This window comes from Tasmannia lanceolata, unplaced genomic scaffold (genome assembly GCF_043159265.1).
Source record: "Tasmannia lanceolata isolate RefF3 unplaced genomic scaffold, GAP_Taslan_0.1 ptg000006l, whole genome shotgun sequence".
In the NCBI taxonomy this organism is placed as follows: domain Eukaryota; kingdom Viridiplantae; phylum Streptophyta; class Magnoliopsida; order Canellales; family Winteraceae; genus Tasmannia; species Tasmannia lanceolata.
Window position 1 is genome coordinate 533,108 of NW_027518683.1, and position 21,504 is coordinate 554,611.

Consider the following 21,504-nt stretch of genomic DNA (forward strand, 5'->3'; position numbering starts at 1 on the left):
CTTGTTTTGTTTTTTGCTTCTTCTTTTTTTTCCAGTCAATCTTTATAGGACCCATAAACCTTAATCTGAAGGTTGAGAATTTTTGAGTTCCTTTCAATTCAAGGATGGGTTCAACCCAAAGAAATACTAGTGTCGGTGTCTGCTATAAAGCCATCTAACGAATGAAAAAGAGTAATGAGAGGGGGACATGCCTGTCTTACGTTTGAACTCAAGAAATACCTACTACTTACAACGGATGGTTGGAATGCTCGAAGCATCACATCTTGTAGCATCTCTAGCTCTTAGTAGGGAGATCCTTCCATTGTCTAAATGCTTTATGGCATCTAAAAGTATGAGAGATCTTAGGCTTCAGCTCTATGATCAGGAATTTCAGTTCCTACCAAAACATTTAATACTCCATTTAAAACTTTCTAAAGCTAAAAAGAACTTCAATTATTTTAAGAAAACATTTAAAACTCACCACGGCAAGTTTATTAGTCTTTGTTGTTTGAACACAGATGGAGCAAGATTGAGATAGTGAAATGAAATTTATTAGTCCGAAAAACACACCGTGTGAAGTTTAGGTGGCATCGTTTGTTATCTTGAAGTGAACTCTTTGCTACGCGGGGCTAAAAAGGAACCCTGTTTTCTTTTTCTTTTTTTTAACTTCAATTATTTATTTAGAGTTCATCAACAGGAAAAACATAAGATTAATTCTAACTACAAACAATTCAACAACACTTCTATTCTACATCAAATGGGATCTCTCTCTGGTCACCATATCTTAGATTTCGCTGGAAGCTTTAGAGTCTGAAAAACCCTATTGATTTAAGAAAAAGAATAGTTCTATCAAATGGAAAAGAGAAAGTGAAAAAAAATTCGGTGTCATTATCAAAATTTTCTTTTAAAAAAGGTCTTATACATGGGTGATCTTCTTATCATTCTCCTCCTCCTCTATGTCTAAGATAAACTCTTCTCTTCTTGCAATGAACCCTGCCTCCCCTAATCTTCTTTTAATCTCCTCCAACATCTCATAAATCTCTTCAGCACTCTCATGGCTAATATCCCCCACAACAAACTCATGAACCATTCCATTCACTTCAATGGAGCTAGAACCACTGGTAGTTTCCATCTCTCTATCCTTGATTAACTTCCTTACTTTGCAAGCATCTTCTTGTTTTCCGGTAGCCGCGAACATGTGCCCGGCGAGCTTAAACCGGTCGCCGGACCACGGCTCAAGCTCAATCAGGTGCCTGAACGCATGTTCCCCCCTCCTAAGGTCCTTGTGGATCCTACATGCGCTTAGCAACACACCCCATATGACTGAATTTGGTTCCTCTGGCATGGAGGCAATGAGTTCCATGGCTTCCTCCAACCACCCAGCTCGGCCAAGTAGGTCGACCATGCAGCCATAGTGCTCAATTGATGGCTTAACCCCATAATTATGCACCATTTGATCAAAATAATGTTGACCCATTTCTACATGCCCCACACGGGAGCAAGCCGAAAGGACGGCAACAAAGACAGCTGCATTCGGACGGATTCCGGCAGCAACCATCTCGTCAAACAGCCGGAAACATTTTCCGGCCTGCCCATGAATAGCAAACCCTGAAATCATAGCTCCCCAAGTAACCACATCTCTTGTAGGCATGCTGGCAAATACTTCATGGCTACTATCTATGCTCCCACACTTGGCATACATATCAATAAGAGAAGTTTCCAACACAACACTCATCTTAGCCTTAATCCTCCTTTTAACATACTCATGTATCCATCTCCCTTGATCTAATGCGCCTAATTGCGCACACGCAGAGAGTGCACTCACCACTGCGGATTCGTTAGGCCGGACCCCAGAATCCACCATGTCCCGAAAAATACCCAATGCATCCATGTGCATACCGTTCTTTGTGTACCCCGACACCATTGCACTCCAGGACGCAAAGTCTTTTATAATCATCCCATCAAAAATTTCTCTAGCAGCATCAACATGGCCACATTGGAAGTAACCCGATATCATCGAGTTCTTAATGAGCATGTTCTCTTCAGAGAATCCGGCAAAGACGCTTCGTGCACAATCTAAACTGTCTGAAATTGCGTACATATGTATTAGCGAACTATGAACATGTGTGTCTGGTGATGTTCCAGCCTTAATTATCCGACAATGTACTTGTTTACCTTCAATAAGCGCATTTATACAAGAACATGCTTTTAGGACGAAAGTGTAAGTGTAATTATCAGGGATTAGACCAGCTAATAACATCTGATTGTATAGTAAGATTGAATCATAAGCAGAATTACTGAGTGTGAGGCCTCTGATCATGGTGTTGTAAGCGAAGACGCCTGGCGAGGTGATCTGATTGAAAAGCGACCAAGCGTAGTCAGTGTTGGACGCTGATACATAGGATTCGACAAGCTTTCCTGCTGTCCGACGACGTTCAAGGAATCCAGTGACGACAAATTGGGCGTGTATTTGGGTAATTTCCTTGACATTTTGGCATGCTTCAAGTAAGAAGATGGTGGGAGGAATTTTGGCTGGGATTTCTGTTGGATGCTTCCCTATGGATTTTTCAGTTGAAGATGAGTTGTTTGGGATGACAAAAGGCAGAGATAGGGTGGAAGACATGATAGATAACAATGGGAGGAAATCCAAGTAGAAAGTGATTTTGCATCTATAGAGTGCTACATCTGCCTTTTTATCTTATTCTATTTTTTCTTTTCTTTGACTGGAGCTGAACTCTACGTACACTTACCTTTGGCCGGCGCCTTAGAGGATGTGGCTGCTGTACATAAGCTTCTTGGCTATTCATATCCACACATCTCTTTGCACTTTTTCTTATCTTATATCTCTCCTATTACAAGGGAGCTGGTATTAGTATTACCACCCATGGTTACCACCCTTTTCCAGCATTGCCACTCTTCTTGTTAGTATTTTCCTATAAAGGGGGTTGGAGATGATCAGGGGGGCATGGAAATATCATTTCCATTGTAGACAAAAACATTATAACTGTGCTTCTAACCGTGTAATACTAGGGGTGAAAATGCCTTACAGCCAGGGTATCTGTTAAAGCAATTATCAGGAATTGGCATTATTGCTAAAGGGAGTGCAGATATCATTTCCCTTGAAATATATAGCCCGTAAATTAATTTATAAGAGAAAGCCTAAATATTGCAGACATTAGATGACCCTAACCATCAGAGGACTTGAATGCTAAGTGCTGTTCTTAACAATTCACTTGCAAGCTATGAATCTGAGGCCTGGAACATGGAGTGAGTGTAGCTTTTAGGCAACCAAGAGGATACATATGCTCTAGGTAGGAGCAGATAATGCACGATTAAATAAATTCCACATGGTTTTAATTAACAAATATCAGGTCTCAGCATGTTTTGATACAGTACAGGGACCGAAAGCCCGACACCATCCCGAACCAAATTAGTTCGATGATGGGTTTCTAGGGATTATAAAAAGTGGAAAATTTTCAATCAGATAACACGAGCTTCACATAATCTGGAACAGTGATAGGAACCCGACTATGAGTATCAGGAGCGGGGAGAGTGCCCGAGCCATCTGGCTTCCGTTTACAGTGTGTGATATTGACTGCGGAGATAATGCGGGGCATGCCAGTCCATATCTCCCTTCACGGCACTCGCTCGAAAACAGGCCTGGAGGATACTTCCCGTAGAGGTTGATGTAACTGAACATGGTTGATGCACAGTCGGTGTTGAGGTCATTTATCTCATCTACATAAGGGCAAGCAAATTTCTTGAAGGCTCCACAACAGAGCGTGGGGGGGTATGCGGGTCCTTTGCACTGGCTTGTGATGACCGTGTAGTTCAGGAACTCGAAGTTGACAGAGCAACCTGCAGAGCGAAATTAGATATATTGCAAAATTCATCACGCTGTTAAATAAATACTTGGTGAATACCGATTTTCACTATCATAATTTTTTCTACTATCTATATTTCATGAATCAAGTTAACACAGTAGTACATCTTTCAATATTATCATAGAATGGTAGAAACATGTTGGATCATTGGTCCTGCGTGTATGACATCTAGTGACAATTTTGGCACCAACAAATGTGTCCATAACTAATTTATATAGAGCTACATAACCTTAGGTTGAATTCAAAGAGTCTCTTTGCATTTCCAAAATGACTCGAACAACTTTGAAAATTTATAATTTGGGAATGATAGCCCTTGTGTAGGTCATATTAACCCCCAAAAAAACAGGAGTTACCTATAGTACTAATATCACTGTTGGAATACCGATAGCTCACCATGTAACAAGGACACTCCAGCTTAAAAATAAAAAATTTCTGGTGTCTAATGTGCATACATGAAACGCATAACTGTTTCCATCTTTTTTACTTCTTTCTTTGATGTATTATCAACACACTATGATCCCCAGAATCTTTGAAATCAACGTCAAAATGAGCACCATGCACAATCCACCTCAAAGTGATAGTCTTTAGAAATCCATACAAACTGAAAACAGAAAAGACGAACAGCTGGTAGGCTACCCGTAGGAGGTAAAGTACTAACAGGGGCGCTAACGGTAACAAGGAGCCTTTGTAGATGGAGCCTTTGTAGATGGTAGACAAATATTGGATGGCATACTCACTGCTAACGAGGTGATGGATTCAAGCAAAAGTGAGGGTAAAGAGGGGATCATATGCAAGATTGATATGGAGAACGCCTATGATCATGTGAATTGGAACTTCTTGGAGTTCATACAGAACAAGATGTGTTTTGGTCAATAGATTTTTTTTGAGAAATTTATCTTTAATCCAGATACCATCTCAAACCATATCTAGAGTGTCACTCTCTATCTTATTAAATGGATCCCCGGCTGGTTTCCTTTGTAGTACAAGAGGAATAAGGCAGGGGGATCCGATTTTCCCATACTTTTTATTACGGTGAGGAAGCTCAATGTCTATTATTAGCTGAGGCGGAGAAGAAAGGATTCATCAAAGGGTTGGAGCCAAGTAGAAATGGGCAGCCGATATCCCATCTTCAGTTTGCCGACAACATATTTATCTTCTTAGAGGAGGCAGAATTTTTAAAGAACCTAAAAAGAGTGCTAAAATGGTTTGAGATGGTATCTGGATTAAAGATAAATTTCTCAAAAAAAGTCTATTGCTGCTATAAACATGCATCTGAAGGTGTTAAGCATCTATTATGGGTTGCAAAGTAGAACTCTCGATCACTCATCGACTTCCGCTGAGATTTGGTGTGCCTAAAGCTGCCTTCTGGGACTCGGTTTTTGAAAGGATGGAAAGGAAACTAGCAGCATGGAAGAAATGATACTTATCCTTTGGAGGGAGGATCACATTGATTAGGTTGGCCTTGACAAACTTACCAGAGTTTTTCTTGTCACTATATAAAATACTGGCAAAATGACTACGAAAATTGAAAAGATAAAAAAAGACTTCCTATGGGAAGGAGGAGAGAGCAAGAAAAATCTTAAACACTAAATGAATTGGAAAGGGATTTGCAAGTTGAAGAAGTATGGGAGGCCGGGCATTGGAATTTCATAATATAAAACTGAGAAACAGGGCACTTCTTAGAAAGTGGCTGTGGAGATTTGGGAAAGAAAAATTCATTATCACATCAAATTATTGGGGATAAATATGGGCAGGATTGAGGGGATTGAGAGAGTAGAAATCCTTCAATAGGAAAAGGCGTAGAAATCCTTCAATAGGAAAAGGCTCGGGTGCATGGAAGTCAATTTGTGAGTCCAAGTTTGAGTATGAACCTTTGGTTAGGTTTAGAATAGGGAGGGGGATGAGAAAAGATTTTGGGTAGATAGTAGTTAGGAGAGTCGTTGTTGTGCTATGCATTTCCGAGCCTATATCTATTAGAGGCCAATATGAAGGCTAGAGTTTGTGACTACATGCATTTGGGGGGAGGGGGAGGGAATGGACTGTGGTTTTGTCCCTTAGGCTTAAGTGTAACCTTATGGATTGTGAAATAGTTAGTCTCTATGTCCTTATTACCCGTCTTAGCTCGTGTTATTACTCTCTTTACTCCTCGAAAAGTAGAGTATGGATACTGAATTCTACTGGTTCCTACTCGATTTGTTCCTTCTTTTACAGGTTGGCCACTTTGAATAGGGAAGAATCTAGATGCTTAAAGATTTGGAAAGCGGCAGCCCCACCTTGGGTGGTGGCTTTTGCTTGGACGGTGGTAAAGAAAAGGATGAACACTTGCGCAACTGGCTTAAACAGGAGTCCACATGGCTAGTTGGTGCGTCTTTTGCATGAGTAACGAAAAATCTCAGGATCATCTACTAGTTCATTGCACTCTTTCACGCCAACTATGCATGACCCTGATAAAAAGCTTCAATCTAGACTGGGTAGTCTAAAGATTCATCAAGACAATACTACTAGAGTGAAGCAGCGGGCTTTTCAGTGAAGCAGGTCGGGCTTTGTGGAGGTCAGTGTCATTTGTGATGATTTGGCATATATGGAAAAAGAGGAAGAATCACATCTTCAAAGACCAAAAGCATGGTTGGGGAAGAATAGTGCTTGATATCAAACCCGATCTTACAACGTGGAGTGGATAGGGTAAGGATGCACCTAGCTATAGTGTGGGTGAGATCCTTAGAAATTGGAACGTGATATATCTTCTAGAAAGAGAAGTAAAAATGTCGCCTAGGTGGAGTCCACCCCTCCTGAGTGGATCAAAATGAATTTCGACGGAAGCTCAAAAAGTAATCCGGGGTAAGCGAGCATGGACTGTCTTTTCCAGGACTCAAATGACCAACTTTTATTATCTTTTTCAGGGTCAGCCAGTGTATGCGATTCCGCTTAAGTGGAAGCGAGAGCTCTCTTGTGGGGCTTGAGGTAGGCTACGACCCAACCCAAGGATCTAGGCTTCTAATCATAGAAGGGGCTTCAACAAACGTACTAGTATGGGCAAATAACAAAGCGATCGGACCATGTATATTAGCAGACATCATTATAGAAATCAGGGACCTAGTGACATTGATTGTCCCTAAACTTCAGCATAGATGTCAGCCTGCTGATCCAGCTGATCAGTCAAATGTTTTGGGGGCTAGGAGTTGGTTGTGGAGAGGGGTCTACTAATGTTGTTGCTGTAGTTTGCCAGAAGTTGGTTTTGTTTTTTGAAACTGAATAGTAGTAATAACTGGAGGGGCAGAGCTGAAAATCCAGCTTGTATTTGTTGCTGTTGGTTGAAAGTGTAATACAAAGAGGGAGCATAGGACGTAACAAGATGATTACAGCAGTATGTATGATCGCTGAATAACTGTTTCTCGAAAAGTGAAGGAAAATACTGCAGAATAGGAGTATAATACTGTGGGTTGTGTGTTGGGGAGAGTTGGTTTTTGCTTCATAAGCAGAGTATGGATGTAAGAGGTGTTTGCAATTGGGGGACGCCTTGTCCCAGCTGATGCAATCCGATTACGTTTTAAGAAAGAAAAACGTAAATTTATAAACAACTCCTCTCCATCTGCTTTTCATTCCTCTTTATCTAATAATTCCCCTAAATACGATTAAACTTTGAATATTTCTCTCCTTCTGATTTCACGTTCTCTGCTATTTCCCCTACATACACAGTTAAAAGGATTGAAAATTGGACAACATCAAAGCCGAACTCCTTGCGCCGAAGCGAATGAATCGCTAAAACCCCAATTTCACAGATCTAGCAAACATACTACAAACTAGTGTAAAAAAAAAAAAAAATTGTTCACGAGCAAAGGAGGGAGAGTGATAGAACACTGCTCTATCAAAACAGGAAATAGATAAGACGTTGATAGAAAAAGAGGAGAAAAGAGAAAATGGGGAGCTACTCAGGCGTCCAATGTGACTCTATGCGATTATTTCCTTCCTTTCAGTAGCCATAAGGCATGTGACTATATAGAAATTGAGAAGAGAGGAAAAGAGGAAAATAAATGAGCAAGATAGGAAACATAAAGATGGAAAAACGTATTGCAATATAGAAACGTAATTCACAAGGAAAAGAATCTAAATAAGGAAAAGTGGTTGTAACAAAGAGAAGAGCAAAGATTCGGATCTAGAATCAGATCCCCGAGGAGCCGAGATGAAACTAAAAAATCAAAGAGAACTTACTTTGTTTGGTCTGAAGGAGGCTACGAGCTGTAGATCCGTGGGAGTCGAAGACATGATCTGAAAGAAATCCGAGAATTGAAGCGTTAGGAACGAACTATTAATATCAGATCAGGACTCGTGTGAGGTTTGGGATCACCTGAAATGAAAGTGGAAGAGGCCAACCCTGTGAGAAGGAAGAAGACGAACGCAACAAAGCAGCGATCCCACGCCATTCTCTATCTTCCTCTCCACAGATTGGGAGCAGAGAAGAGCGAAGAGGGTGGACGGTGGAGGAAAAGAGAAAGATGAGTGAGATTTCGTTCGCGAATGGAGAAAACGCGAAAACAGGGTGTGACTGAGTCAAAATATATATATTTATTTTCATGCCCTTTTCTTCGATGGGACACCCTCTTTTTGTGTAAAATGAGTAGTAGTGGGTGGGAGAAGAAAGCGTATGGTTGTTCAGGTTTGCGCTGTCCAAACGCGTAAACAGACTATTATTGACTAAGACGTGTACACAACAACAACATTTGATTGTTGGAAGAAGATGCTAAAACGAGTAAGAGGACCAGTAGGAAGGAGGAGGGTGTCTGGTAGGCTCCAGGCTCCATTCTATAGAGACTGAGTAGGATTTGATGTGATTGTCATTAATATGATGAGTGGTGAATTTCTAACCAAAAAACATAAAGACCATGGAATTATCATTTTCTATTATCACCACCCTACTCTTTCTTATCTTTTCTTCTTATCGTTTGTGAGGATACTGCCTGACCGGATTCCCACGCCTCATCCGCACCTTCCTTCCTTCTTTCTTTTCTATCTATATCTTATTTTGTGTCTATCACCCATCTATTCATTCATCCAGGTTACCAATTCCATACTTCATCACGGATCATATCCATCTTCCCCGTAGATGCGATCAACCTTCTCCCACTGTCATATTCACATATTATTTCGTAACGTCAATAACTAGCTCATGGTTTCTCATCCGAACAGCTCTTGTCTCGCATCATTTGGTATCGCATCATTTGGTATCGGAGCACTAGGTTGATTACTCACTGCAAATCTTGGGAATCAAAGCGGCCACTAAGATTTGGACGAGAAGATCCAAACCTACACAGAATACCATACATCAACTACTATATGTCAAAGAGAAACCGACAATATGAGCGACATCAAGATGATTGGATGTGGCGGGATAGCTACAGTTGGATATGCCGAAGATTGGTGGATATATATATCACTAGAACGGGAGACATGACATGGGAAACCCACTCATCAGTTACTAAGAAGAAGTACCTTATCGATTTTTTAAAAAAAAAATTCGCACTAGAAACTTTTCAAACGCACCTAAAGTTTCCAGCTAGAAGGATGAGTGAGAAGATAACCCTGCAGGCCAAGGTTCATGTCATAAGGCAAGCAGCCTGTCTTAAATCCCAAAAGACATGGCCATTGCACTGAGCCCGGTATGTATACAAGAAACATGTCACTTCCGCCATAGGTATTCGATGTTTTATTCATCATAAGCTTGTACGTGGGCAATACTTGTGAATAAAATGGGCTACTAATATCATCCAGGTATCCAACAGCCCTAACAAGATCGAACCGCTCTAGTCTCTACATAATTCGTGTGTGCATCAAACTCCGCATATGAAAGATATATGAATAGTCAACGCAAGATTGGGACATCAGGTGCAGGAATCGAGTCGACAATTGCAAAAGGAAAGACAATCGCGCATTGATACGACGCAAGCATTGCGAGGACTACAATGTTCTTGACTAACGAACAGGAATCAATGAAAGATAGAGACGTGAAGGCCTACAACTCGAGTGACAGAGCGATCCTTTCTCCCTCAACTACCATGATTCGATGAGTATTTTGAGAGCACATCTTTCGGCTACATCAAGTTGCACCCCCAGCCCAATTGTATTATGTTACTAGCACGGTTAAAGTACTTAAGTCTGTTGGAGAGGACTCCTATTTCTGGCATGCCCGAGGAGTACATCTCAAGAACTCTCTTCCGTCGTGACCACTCGGCGACAGCATAGGTCTGAACTCGAGTATGATTTATTTTCAAGAATATACGATTTAGACATGAATTTTAAATAGTTGCATGTTTGCATTCTTATGTCATCAATACCAATTACCAGAGGACTCTATTATAGTCATGTTTGTTTAGTTTGTTTAAAAGTTTGTTATTTCTATTGCACTAGGACCCTGTTACTAGTTTTACAAGGATTTGGTTGTTTTAGTTATATTAGAATTCATGTTCTATTTGTAATAGGATTCTATGCATCACTAGGAGTTAGTTATTTTTGTTTTAACTAGAACTCTAGATTAAGCAGGATTTGATGTTGTGTTGGAAGTAATACAATGAATAAAAAGGGACTGATCTATGGGTTATTCAAATCCAAATTGGTGGAACTCGAACCCAGATTTGGTCAAACTCAAATTGGTGCAAATCGAATCCAATTTTAGTCAGTCGAACCAGAATTTGGGTTTAGACGAACGCAAATTTATTTATTGTTGGAAATTGAAGCATTGAGAGTTAAAACTTTAAAATCAGATTGCACTTATCATTTCTGACGAAAAACTCTTTGCAAAATAGATTGTTGATGAAGATGAAAGAACTGAGTCGTGTCACATGGTCACTCTCCTTAAGAATTGTATCCACCTCCCATGGTGCAACCGAGATCTGCTAACTGACCCTCCAAGATAAAATGGCCCTAACAGGCTCCAGTAGACATGCACTCACTTACTGGGCCACTTCGAATCGCCTCAGAATTGTGCTCAGACACAGAGCGGAAGGGAGGAAGAAGATGAAGTAAAAAGTAAAGAAGAAAATCTTTTTGTTAAAGTATAAAAGATATATAACACCTTTCTCTAATAGCTTAAGCTTTTGGAGAAGTTAGTAAGTTAACATGGTATCAGAGCCAAATGTCTCGAGTTCAAACCTCCCGGATAGTAAAAAATCACATGCAATGGTCGGCCCAAAGTGGGACCACATGTGCCACTTGTTTCCCAAGTGGGCCACACGTGCAGGTGAGTGTTAAAGTATAAAAGATAAATAACGCCTTTCTCCAACAGCTTAAGCTTTTGGAGAAGTTGGTAAGTTAACACTTTTTCTGTAAAACAGATATCTAATCTGTAAAAACTGGTAAATCTGAGTGGTCTCTTCTCTCTCTCTTTTATAGAGAAGAAGGTGACTCTAGAATAGGCTATTTGTTTGCTGGCATGTGGGGATTTCTTCGGTCCACTCCCGAACAAATCCCCACATGCCGCTTGGCATGAGAGGGGTAGTTTTGCCACTTGAAAGAATAAAAAGCAAAAAAAAAGGACCAAGATTGCTAACGCGGAAACAGGCTATTTGTTCAGTTCCACACTGCACGTCCCCTACTTGGTTACCATATCATTGTTCTTTTGATTGTCATTGGATTATCATTTATTTTCATTTCATTATTTGTGGAGATAGTGCTCGATCGGATTCCCAAGCACCATCCACAAGTTCCTTCACCATTCTTATATCTTTTTGCATGCGAGATCTAATCTATCACCACCCAACTGTTCATTGATTCAGATGTGTATACTGCTTGCTAGATCAGTCATGTTCAATAAATCATCTACAACGTGTACGACCACACGGATCATATCCATCTTCCCTGTAAATGCGATCAAGCTTTTCTTGAATCAGAACGACGTCATTTGGTAACATCGTGTTGGCAACTACACTCGATCTTTTGGTTATCAACATTAAAGATAGCTTATTTCTTGAACATGTCTCAACCTCCTTCTTGAGAATATGAATGTCAACATGCTCTCTATTCGAGTTTAAATATAGGTAAGAAAGCAATTTCTTTTTGTGTCATACCTAGTGCCATGACAAATTCGTAATACGATATTTAGGGAAATGATAAAGCACCCCTTTTTTATCACTGGGACACCCAGCTGCATTGTAAGTGGCAATCAGGTCTCTTCATTCCTTCAAATGTGAAGTACATCTAGCCCCTGTGCAGTCATAGATGCACTTTAGCTGGGTGTCCCAAATAATGAAAAGGGGCGCATTTATCATTTCCCGGTATTTATTGTGGAATGAAAATAGGAAATCTTAATAAAAATTACACCCTAGGTGAGGCCTATAATAGATGAACGAGGTTTAAAATTTGGGTTTCGGTACCGGTTTCGGACCTTGAAATTTCGAAATTTCAGTCGAAATCTAGTACGAAACCCGAAATTAATATTTTATTCAATATTAAATTTTGAAATCTTGTGAAATATTAAATTAATATTAAAAAAACAGATTTTTTGGGGGAAATTTTGGAAAAACCGAAATTTCGGCCGAAATAAATGACCGTTTCGGTTTTGGGTGATTTCGGTGTCGGTCTCCATTCGGTCGAAATTTAAAACCATGTAGATGAACATTTTCGGATCAATTTGAAGAGGTTTCTATATTATTCATCTATCCTAAAATAGGGGTCACAAATCGAAGGGTTAGGATCATCATATAGCCCTTGCTTTTGTTGGGCGTAACTAGACCTGGCAAACGGGTGGGTCGGGCCGGGTCAACCCGCGGGTGATGCGGGTGCGGGTCCACGGGTCGGGTGAGGAAATGACCCGCATTTTTGCGGGTCAGAATTTAGGCGAACCGCGCGGCCCACGGGTGGGCCGGGTCAACCTGCGGGTCACCTGCAAATACATGGGATTGTAATAATTATCCGATTTGACCGCATCTATTTTTTTCCGTGATTTTCATAACCTTTTATATTTTATTTGTATTTTTTTCGTAATTTTAGAACTTATAAACATTTCTAGGTAATTTTTAGAACTTTATAAACATTTCTAGGTAATTTTTCATTTAAAACTTTATAATTTAGCTATTTTACTTTTCTGGGTGTAATGATTACTTTTTTTTGTTTTTTTATTTGCTAGAAACATTTGACATGTGGGCATGGTTGCACCAAATGCCGAGAAGTTTGGTAGCAAATTCTTGTAAAATAAAAAACCGAAGGAAATGTCATCCACAATACTGTTTTCTTATAAGCGCACTCTCACTTTATTAAATGTATGGTATGGCCCACACCATAGGATGATCCAAACCGTCCATTAGATGGGCCATAGCCTAAATAGGTTATGCTCCAAAAATCATTTTCATAGGATGATCCTAACCCTCCGATCTGAATGTTAGAGGGTTGATCCTAACCCTCTATAGATCGGAGGGTTAGAATCAACCAAATGGAAATAATTTTGGAGCATTACCTATTTAGGCTATGGCCCATCTAATGGACGGTTTGGATAATCCTATGGTGCGGGCCATACCGTACTTTTTATAAAGTGAGGAATTCCCTTGGAAAAAGCAGTAGTGCTGATAACATTCTGAAGAAAAATTAAAAAATACATAAAAATGCGGGTGCCTGCGGGTTGACCCGACCGACCCGTGTTTTTGCGGGTTAGGTCACCCGCAGGTTAGTTTATCACGGGTCACTAAAACTTAGACCCGTGCCCGCAAATTTGCGGGTGGGTCGGGTCGACCCGCGGGCACGGGTCGCTTTTGCCAGGTCTAGGCGTAACCGATGCACAGAAGACAAAAAATAAAATAAAAAAATGAATGGTTTAGATCATCCATTCATGTGGGCCCTGCTGTATCTTTTTTGGGCACCCAGCGTATTAAAGAATAACACTTCAGAACGGAATTCCGTTCATAAAATAAAGACAAATGTGACAATGTCCAACGACACCCTCATTTTTTTGGCTCGCGCTTTCTTCTTTATTTTTTGTGCGCGTGTCACGATAAATAGTCCCGTCTTTTTTTGCAAAACGGATTTCCGTTTTGCTAGCAGCCCTCAACTCTTAAAAGCGAAGCCGACTCGCACTCCTCTTTGTTTTCATCTGGCTGAGGGATTGAGAAAGAGAGAAAGAGAGAAAGAGATGATGTTTCGCCAAGCCTCTCGCGTGTTGGTTCAATCCCTGCGCACCCGAGCCTTCTCGAGCAGTTTGCCGGCGGCATCGGCGAACGAGGCATTCGAGCAAGCATGGAAGAAAGTGATCCCCAACATAGAACCACCCAAGACTCCTCTCTCCTTTATGCACCCTCGCCCTCCAACGCCCTCCACGATCCCAACCAAGCTCACCGTCAATTTCGTCCTGCCCTACAAATCTGAGCTCTCTTCCAAGGAGGTCTCCTTCTTTCACTTTTTCCTTTCATTTTAGTTACCATCTGTTGTTGTTGTTGTTCTCGTTGATTATGATGATCATTATGACTACCATAGTGTTAGGGTTCTCTTGATTAGACTAATTATTATGTTATTTCTCATCTTATAGATTGATTTGGAAAATAGGATCCCTGAGTTGAGTTGTTGATTGAAAACAAGGGTTTTCGTCCGAGAAACCCTTGTTTTCAGCGCTCTGATATACTTGGGATTTTCAATAATTTTAGGGCAATGATATGTTCGCACCCCCTGTAGGATACTTTTAAAAAGCACACCTTCCTTCCTTTAAAGGGTTGCGAATTTATCATCGCCCTAATTTTACTGTGATTATTGTTATTTTATTTTATGATTCTGTAGCGGAGAAAATGATAAATCGCCTGAAGGATTCGGTCTGAGACTCTTAATAACCCACACTAGGAACACTGTGTCGTGGATGATAATTGAGGTTATTAGGGGTTTGGATGCCCTCCAATGCAATTTGATGGGTATAAATCTTCTTAGGAGCTTCTTCTTAGTTGACATCTGTTTCTGATGCAGGTCTTGATCCCATGTTTATTTTGATTTCTTTCAATTACACTCGTGATGATAGAGACTTCATCGTCATATTTTAAAGCACAACACTTGGGCTTTTATATCTCTTTATGATGTGCATGTTTCAGTCTCATGTTTATTGTTTTTTTTGTCTCTTCTTGTCTCAAACTATCTGATCATTGTGTTTGAAATGCATTCAATGTGGTCAGCTGGTCATATTTCCCTCTGTAGTGACCAAACATATAAAGCATTAGGTTCATCTATGCGCAAATGCAGACAGTAATACTGCACAAATTCATGTTATAAACCTATGCACTACTCTCTATAGAAGATGTGGAACTTTCTTATCCTCTCGGGGGTTTCCTAGACTCTCACCACGTGTTTCTCTTCCTACTGTGCACAAGTTCCTTGTGTTTTCATTCATCAGATGCTAATTACAATCTTGTATTTTTTCAGTTTGGAATCTTAATTTTTGCTTGTTCCATGGTTCATTAGGTTATCCACGTTCTTGAGTCTACATTTATTTTCATATTTAGTTGCTTTTAATTGCCTATTTTGTATACAGTTGGATTTTCCTTCAATTATTTTTTGTGCTATAAATTCTCAGTTCATGGTAAATTAATCCCATCTGTATTCGCAGGAGTCAATCCTCTTAGCGCCGTGTCTATTTACATTTTTTTTAATGGTCGTGTCCATTTCCATTTTGTATTAATTTTTATATTTTTTGGGCTATAGCAACAAGATATACTAATATTACTATGTGAAGTACATATTACAGGAGATGAGATGGCCCTGCTATATAAAGTTATAAACACCAAACATAGGACAAAGTCCTATGAGTAACACCAAAATGCTACACCGGTCCTAACTTATGTGAGAAGTTCAATCCTATCAGCTATGTAAAGTACATATTACAGGAGATGAGATGACCCTGCTCTATAAACGTATAAACACCAAACATAGGACAAAGTTCTATAAGTAATACCAAAATGCTACACTAGTGCTAACTTACACACTGTGAGAAGTTCAATCCTATCAGCACCCTCCCTAGCTACAGAATCCACTCCTTCATTGACACTCTTCTGGATGTACCTGAGTGAATGCAAAATTCCTCTGCAAAAATCCAATATTTCATATATTAGATCGCTAATTGACAAGGTATTGTAATCTTGAAGCCCATGCAAGCACATTAGAAGAGTCAACCCATAGAGGACCCATCATTTTCTCCTTTTATATCCGTACCTGGTAAGAAGAGCATGCAACTCCTTTGCCAATTCCCCTTGAGGAATGTCTAATGTCTTCTTCCATATCGGCTGTCAAGCTCTGGTTACTTTGAGAGGTTTTATCAGAGTTTAAGTTGAGTGCACCATGAGGCTTGGGTGTCCAACTTGTCACGATTGGATCCGGATTAACATGACTAAATGCAATATCATTGAACTTCTACAATTAAACGAACAATTGTCTCGGATAGTGATTCTTTCCATTTTCCAGCAAGGGCCTTTTCCTGCAACTCTATATTGCATCTCTGGTTCTTGGGATGACTTGTTCTTGCTCTCCCTCTAGCGCAGTGATCATTCCAATGCTCCCTTCTTTAGCAGCTTGGGTTGGGGTACCCTGGAAGATGCTCTTCATGATGGCGGCCTCAATGCCAAGTGTCAGCTTAATCTTTCATTCAGAAATCATGGCTGAACCTTTTCCTCTAGTTCTACTTGCAGTTCCTTTCTACTCCATTTTCAATGCTTCATTTTCTTGTAAACCTTGTTCTTTATATTCGTTTTGACATTACAACGATCTTTTGAAGCCTTTTTTTGTTTGCAGCCCCTTCCTGCTTTTTGCAATCCTCCTTATCACAACCAATAGTTCTCTAGAGCAACATTCTCATCTTCAGCTGGCCCGTAAGCATCATAGTGTGTTTTCTTCTTTTGTTGCATGAACCAATGTCATCAATTTTTTTGCCTCATGCAATTCAAACAATTGGGTTTTTTCATCATATAATTCCATCATTTCCCTTTTTCTTTAAGCATGCCATAGGGAATTCTTAGATTATTATGTGGTGCAATCTCTCCAGTGCAACTGTTTCCCTTTTTCGATGCAGACTCAACACAAAATCACACCATGGGTAGTTGAGACATATTACAGGAAGAAGAAGAGGAATGATGAGAAGGAATTGTGAATTCAGATTGGTGGATGCTGATGTCAGAATGACACCTTCTGGCTTCAGCAGGTGGATTTGACGGACTTAGTTGCTGCCCAAACTCTGTAATTCCTGCCATTTTATGTGCTGAAATTTAGCAATATTTTCTCATAATTGTTCAGGCTACCAAGACTTACTGGAAAGAGTCTCTTAAAGAACTCCTGCCGCAATTTTTATGTCTGTTTGGGTGGATTTGGACTGTCTAATAAGAAGTTCATATAAGGAGGACTGTTAGTGGAATTTTAATGAGTTTTGGTTTCATGAGGGAAATTTCTTTTTGAGAAACCTGTAATTTCTGAGTTCAACTCAGAAAGCAAGTCTAGTGGTATGCTTAGAGGAGGATTTAATTCCTAGTTTGATGACAAGTAGATTGTAGATAGGGTAAGGTTTGTATATACTGGCTATGAGCAACCCATAATCCATGTCCTTGTACAGACCATCTCGGTCGTCGGGGTTATTTTCGCTCCTTTTTCTATCAACAAAATGCTTCACCATTAAAAAAAAACAACCCATAATCCATGATTTGATTGCAGTCTCTTCTTATTTCTTCAGTTAGAATTTTTTTCCAGAAATAAAGTTGTTCTTCTCAGCTTTCTTCCTCTTCAGATTGTCTGTTGTCCTGTTTATCTTCCTCTCTTTGCTGCTTCTATGGGAGTCTTTCGTGCTGAGCTAGGTAAGGTTCCTTGTTTCCTACAAACAAGTTTCCAGCCTTCAGCTTTTTCAGTGAGTTGAGAAACTTACAATCCTGGATTTATTTTTATTTTTTTGAGGAAGGTAACTATTCCTGGATTTTTTTTCTTGTGCTGTTTCAGTCAATTCTCGATGTCGTAACCACTAGTTTATTTCGATTTCAGTAATCTTAATCATGGTTTTAAATTCCCCCCCCCCAAAAAAACCGAAATGTTTCCATTTCCATCCCCACGAAGCCAAATCTCAATGAATTCCTTCCACATCATATTTCTGACCGAAATTCGATGAATTGGTCGGAACGATAAAAGATGGAAAGATATTATGATTTGAATTTAATTTCATTTCTTTAATATAGAGAATGGTATTTGGTCGGCAACTTCTGAACTGAACAATAAAATAATCTCACACTCTCTTCCCCTAAAAATTATCTAGACAACCTTCTCTCCTATCTCATTCAACCCTTAAAATCACACATCATGTCTCTTTTATTCCCATCCTCTCTCTCTCTCTCTCTCTCTCTCTCTCTCTCTCTCAAACTTCTCTTGAAAACTATCTCTCCCCCTCTCACCTCTCCCTCCTCTCTCACTTAATAAATCTCTTCCAAATCTTAAATCTCAAACCAGTCATGTCTCTCCACACTTCACCTGTCTCATTCTTCTCCTAAGAATTCTCTTGCTGGATATCTATCCCTTTGTCTCACGCCCTTTCTTCCATCCCTTTCTTCCATCTAAAAAATATATTACATAACATAAATCCCATATCAAATCTCTCTAAACTCCACCGTTCTTTCTCCTCCCATAAAATTTTCTTGAAAACTATCCCCTCCATCATGTATGTGCACGCACAACCACATGCCTTTTTACTAGTGAAATATTTAAACCAATTTCTAGAGCAAGAGTTTTCTTTTCCAAATATCTAGAGTCATTTCCCAAGTAGGGATTTGTTTCTCTGGCTGATTCCAAGCCCCACATATTTTTTCGGTTTGCTCAGTTTCTCTCATGTCATGAGATGTTTAACCTCTTGTTTGAGTCCCCTCCTTCCCTTAAATAATCTCTTTGCAGTTGTTCCATTATGTTAGCCAGCTTCGTCAGCATTTTAAATAGATACAGAGTAGATCTGAAGATTTTCCAAACCCACCTTTATTAGGGTGGTCCTCCCTCCAAAAGAAAGGCATTTCTTCTTCCGTGATGCCAGTATCCTTTCCATTCTTTCAATGAGCAGATCCCACAAGTACGGGGCTGGTATACCTACCCCTAAAGGATGTCCCAAGTACGATGTAATTAGAGGGGGGCTCCTGGTCCCTTTATCTTTTAACTTTCGTATGAATATAAATATATCTTTGTCGCTTTCAAAAAAAAAAAAGAAAAAGGATGTCCCAAGTAATCGGAAGTTGTTGATGTTTGCATCCCATTATGTTTGCATAGTCTTGGATCTCTTCTTCTGAGACATCAAACCCTGGTATCAAACTTTTTTCAAAGTTTATTTTTTTATGGTGAAATCACCTCCTACATAACCGATTTGAGTCTATGAGCGAGCACTTTCACCAGTATCCTGTAAGCATTATGGATCTAGCCCTAGCTTATTGGCTGAAGTTTTTTAATTCTATAGCTCGCTCATTGCGAATTAGGGCTGTTGAAAGTGGGATATTTTTACCTTTATTTTAGGTGCTAGTGTCCATCGCAAAAGGCATTTCGCAGATGGTCTGTCGCATGCCAGACCAGCCACAGAGGCTCACTTTTTCAGCAGATTTTGTTATCATTCACGAGGTGGCTGTTCTGACATGCGACAGACCATCTGCGAAATGCCTTGTGCGATGGACGTTGAAACACATGTTTTTCACCTCTCATTGCATGATCTACACCTTTTTATGCTACCATAATTCTTACCACATATCTCCACTTCTAGATAAAGAGGATTTAGGCATTTAGCCCATTCTTTAGGTCAAGTTGGTGTCATGTGACCCATGTGCTGCTATTTTCGCTTCTTCCCTTCTGTTTTATGCATCTCTGCGCACGTAACATGGTTGTTCCCCTGTATTTCCATTGTTACTAATATCATTTGCCGAGTTTGGTGTGGCATATCCATTATGCCTGCCTCCATTATCAGTTAAATTGTTTCTTTTTGAACGATATTATCAGTTCAATTCGTATCTATAAAATCCTATACATCACCAAATAATCTAACTATGCATAATTTGTTCAAATGGGTAAGCTTGAGACGTAGAGGGTCTTTCGGATGTACGTAATATAGAAGTAGAAGGAATAAAGATTCCCATATGTTTACTTTCCTTTTTATCATGATTTGTGAGGAAACTCAAGCAGTAAAAAAGGCTTGAATTGGAAAATTGACAGCCGACAACAACTGTCCTGTGAATAGTGAATGGGAACCAAACAGTGCTAGGACAAGGAAAATATGTATTTTTACTTTTATTTCAATTTTTGTTGCAATCGAATGGACCCAGAACGAAAAGAAATGTCTAGTTCTTGTGCCTAAGTAATCTTACCAGCATATTGTTTCTACTAGATTGCAATAGTGTCTAGTTATTAATAATTAAACACGCTATAAGCTGCACAATCTCTGGAGTTAATGGTATTGGCCATTTTTGCTTTGACTAGAGCTGCACAATCTCTCACTTTTATGGGTTACATGATGCATGCATGCATGCATGCACGCACATTTTTCCAAAGGAAAAATATGAGGGGGAAGAAGTAAAGTGGGGGCAACATGTTCAAGATCCAAACCATTTATCTGCTAGGCTTTGCTATAGATGGCCAAGCACCAAAACCCACTCTTATGGGATGATTCCAGGCCTCCAATTTGTGGAGACTTTCCTGATGAATGCAGGCAGTTGACCTTATTATTTATGACCATCCATTTGATGCCTACAACTTGGAGGCCGAGAATTGTCTGAAGGGGTTGTGTTTTGGTGCTGGCCCATCCATTGCAGGGCCTGGCCTGGCAGATTAATTAAAGCATTGAACAAGTGACCCTCACCTTTTGTTTTGCCCCTCCATATTTTTTCAATGAAAAATAAGCACAGGCATCATATGAAAGCGCCCACTTTTATGATATCAAAATCATCACTTGTAGTTAGGATGAAGATCTCACATACAACGCAAAAGGGTTAAGGAAATATCAAATAGTCCATTTTCTTGTCTGTTATCAGGTCGACATGGTGATAATACCAGCAGCGACCGGCCAGATGGGTGTCCTTCCCGGACATGTTGCCACCATTGCAGAGCTTAAACCTGGGATTCTCTCTGTGCACGAAGGAAACGAAGTCACCAAGTATTTCGTCAGCAGTGGCTTTGCATACATCCACGCTAATTCCCATGCAGATATAGTGGCTGTTGAGGCTGTTCCGGTTGACCACATCGACCAAAGCCTTGTTCAGAAGGGGCTCGCAGAGTTTTCACAGAAGCTCGTCTCGGCCTCAACTGACCTGGAGAAGGCTGAAGCCCAAATTGGTGTGGATATCCACAGTGCTCTCAACTCCGCAATCTCGGGGTAATATTCTCTCAATCCTATTACATCATTTGTTTCTGTTTCCCTCTCAGCATGAGGACTGTTTGCCTCAGTTCTAGAGATCTGATAAATTTGTATTTTGAATTGGATATGTACCCCTTTTTGTTTCTCCTCTAGTTTTTGTGATCCTCATTTGTCATGACTGAATAAGTTTTGGTAATAAAAACTTTCTCTATAGGGTTTAACAGCCTGTTCGAAATCCATTTTGCAATGCATTTTCCTCTATTATTTGTTTCATGTTATCTGGTCATTGAACTGGAATTCTTAAACAAACTGTTGAAAATCCACTCTGCAATGCATAATTTTCCT

At 39.9% G+C, this 21,504-nt stretch overlaps 2 protein-coding genes and 1 pseudogene across 2 annotated transcripts; 1 reads left to right on the forward strand and 2 right to left on the reverse strand.

Moving 5' to 3' along the window:
• Positions 1-847: 847 nt before the first annotated feature.
• LOC143879153 (pentatricopeptide repeat-containing protein At5g66520 pseudogene) lies at positions 848-2,778 on the reverse strand (annotated as a pseudogene).
• A 533-nt stretch (positions 2,779-3,311) lies between these two features.
• On the reverse strand, positions 3,312-8,442 carry LLG1 (LORELEI-LIKE-GPI-ANCHORED PROTEIN 1). The gene is made up of 3 exons (XM_077381351.1): positions 8,209-8,442; positions 8,073-8,129; positions 3,312-3,837 (listed from the first exon to the last, which is right to left on the reverse strand). The coding sequence occupies exons 1-3, from the start codon at positions 8,282-8,284 to the stop codon at positions 3,476-3,478; spliced, it is 495 nt and encodes a 164-aa protein (XP_077237466.1). The 5' UTR covers positions 8,285-8,442; the 3' UTR covers positions 3,312-3,475.
• Positions 8,443-13,923: 5,481 nt separating this feature from the next.
• On the forward strand, positions 13,924-21,385 carry LOC143879155 (ATPase, F1 complex, delta/epsilon subunit). Its single transcript, XM_077381352.1, has 2 exons — positions 13,924-14,223; positions 20,837-21,385. The coding sequence occupies exons 1-2, from the start codon at positions 13,975-13,977 to the stop codon at positions 21,179-21,181; spliced, it is 594 nt and encodes a 197-aa protein (XP_077237467.1). The 5' UTR covers positions 13,924-13,974; the 3' UTR covers positions 21,182-21,385.
• Positions 21,386-21,504: the final 119 nt, after the last annotated feature.

Coding starts and splice junctions, on each gene's coding strand:
- LOC143879155 (XM_077381352.1), top strand. CDS start 13,975: ATGATGTTTCGCCAAGCCTCTCGCGTGTTGGTTCAATCCCTGCGCACC. Junction 14,224..20,836: donor CTGAGCTCTCTTCCAAGGAG/GTCTCCTTCTTT, acceptor GTCTGTTATCAG/GTCGACATGGTGATAATACC.
- LLG1 (XM_077381351.1), bottom strand. CDS start 8,284: ATGGCGTGGGATCGCTGCTTTGTTGCGTTCGTCTTCTTCCTTCTCACA. Junction 8,130..8,208: donor CTCTTCCACTTTCATTTCAG/GTGATCCCAAAC, acceptor GATTTCTTTCAG/ATCATGTCTTCGACTCCCAC. Junction 3,838..8,072: donor CCTCCTTCAGACCAAACAAA/GTAAGTTCTCTT, acceptor TTCGCTCTGCAG/GTTGCTCTGTCAACTTCGAG.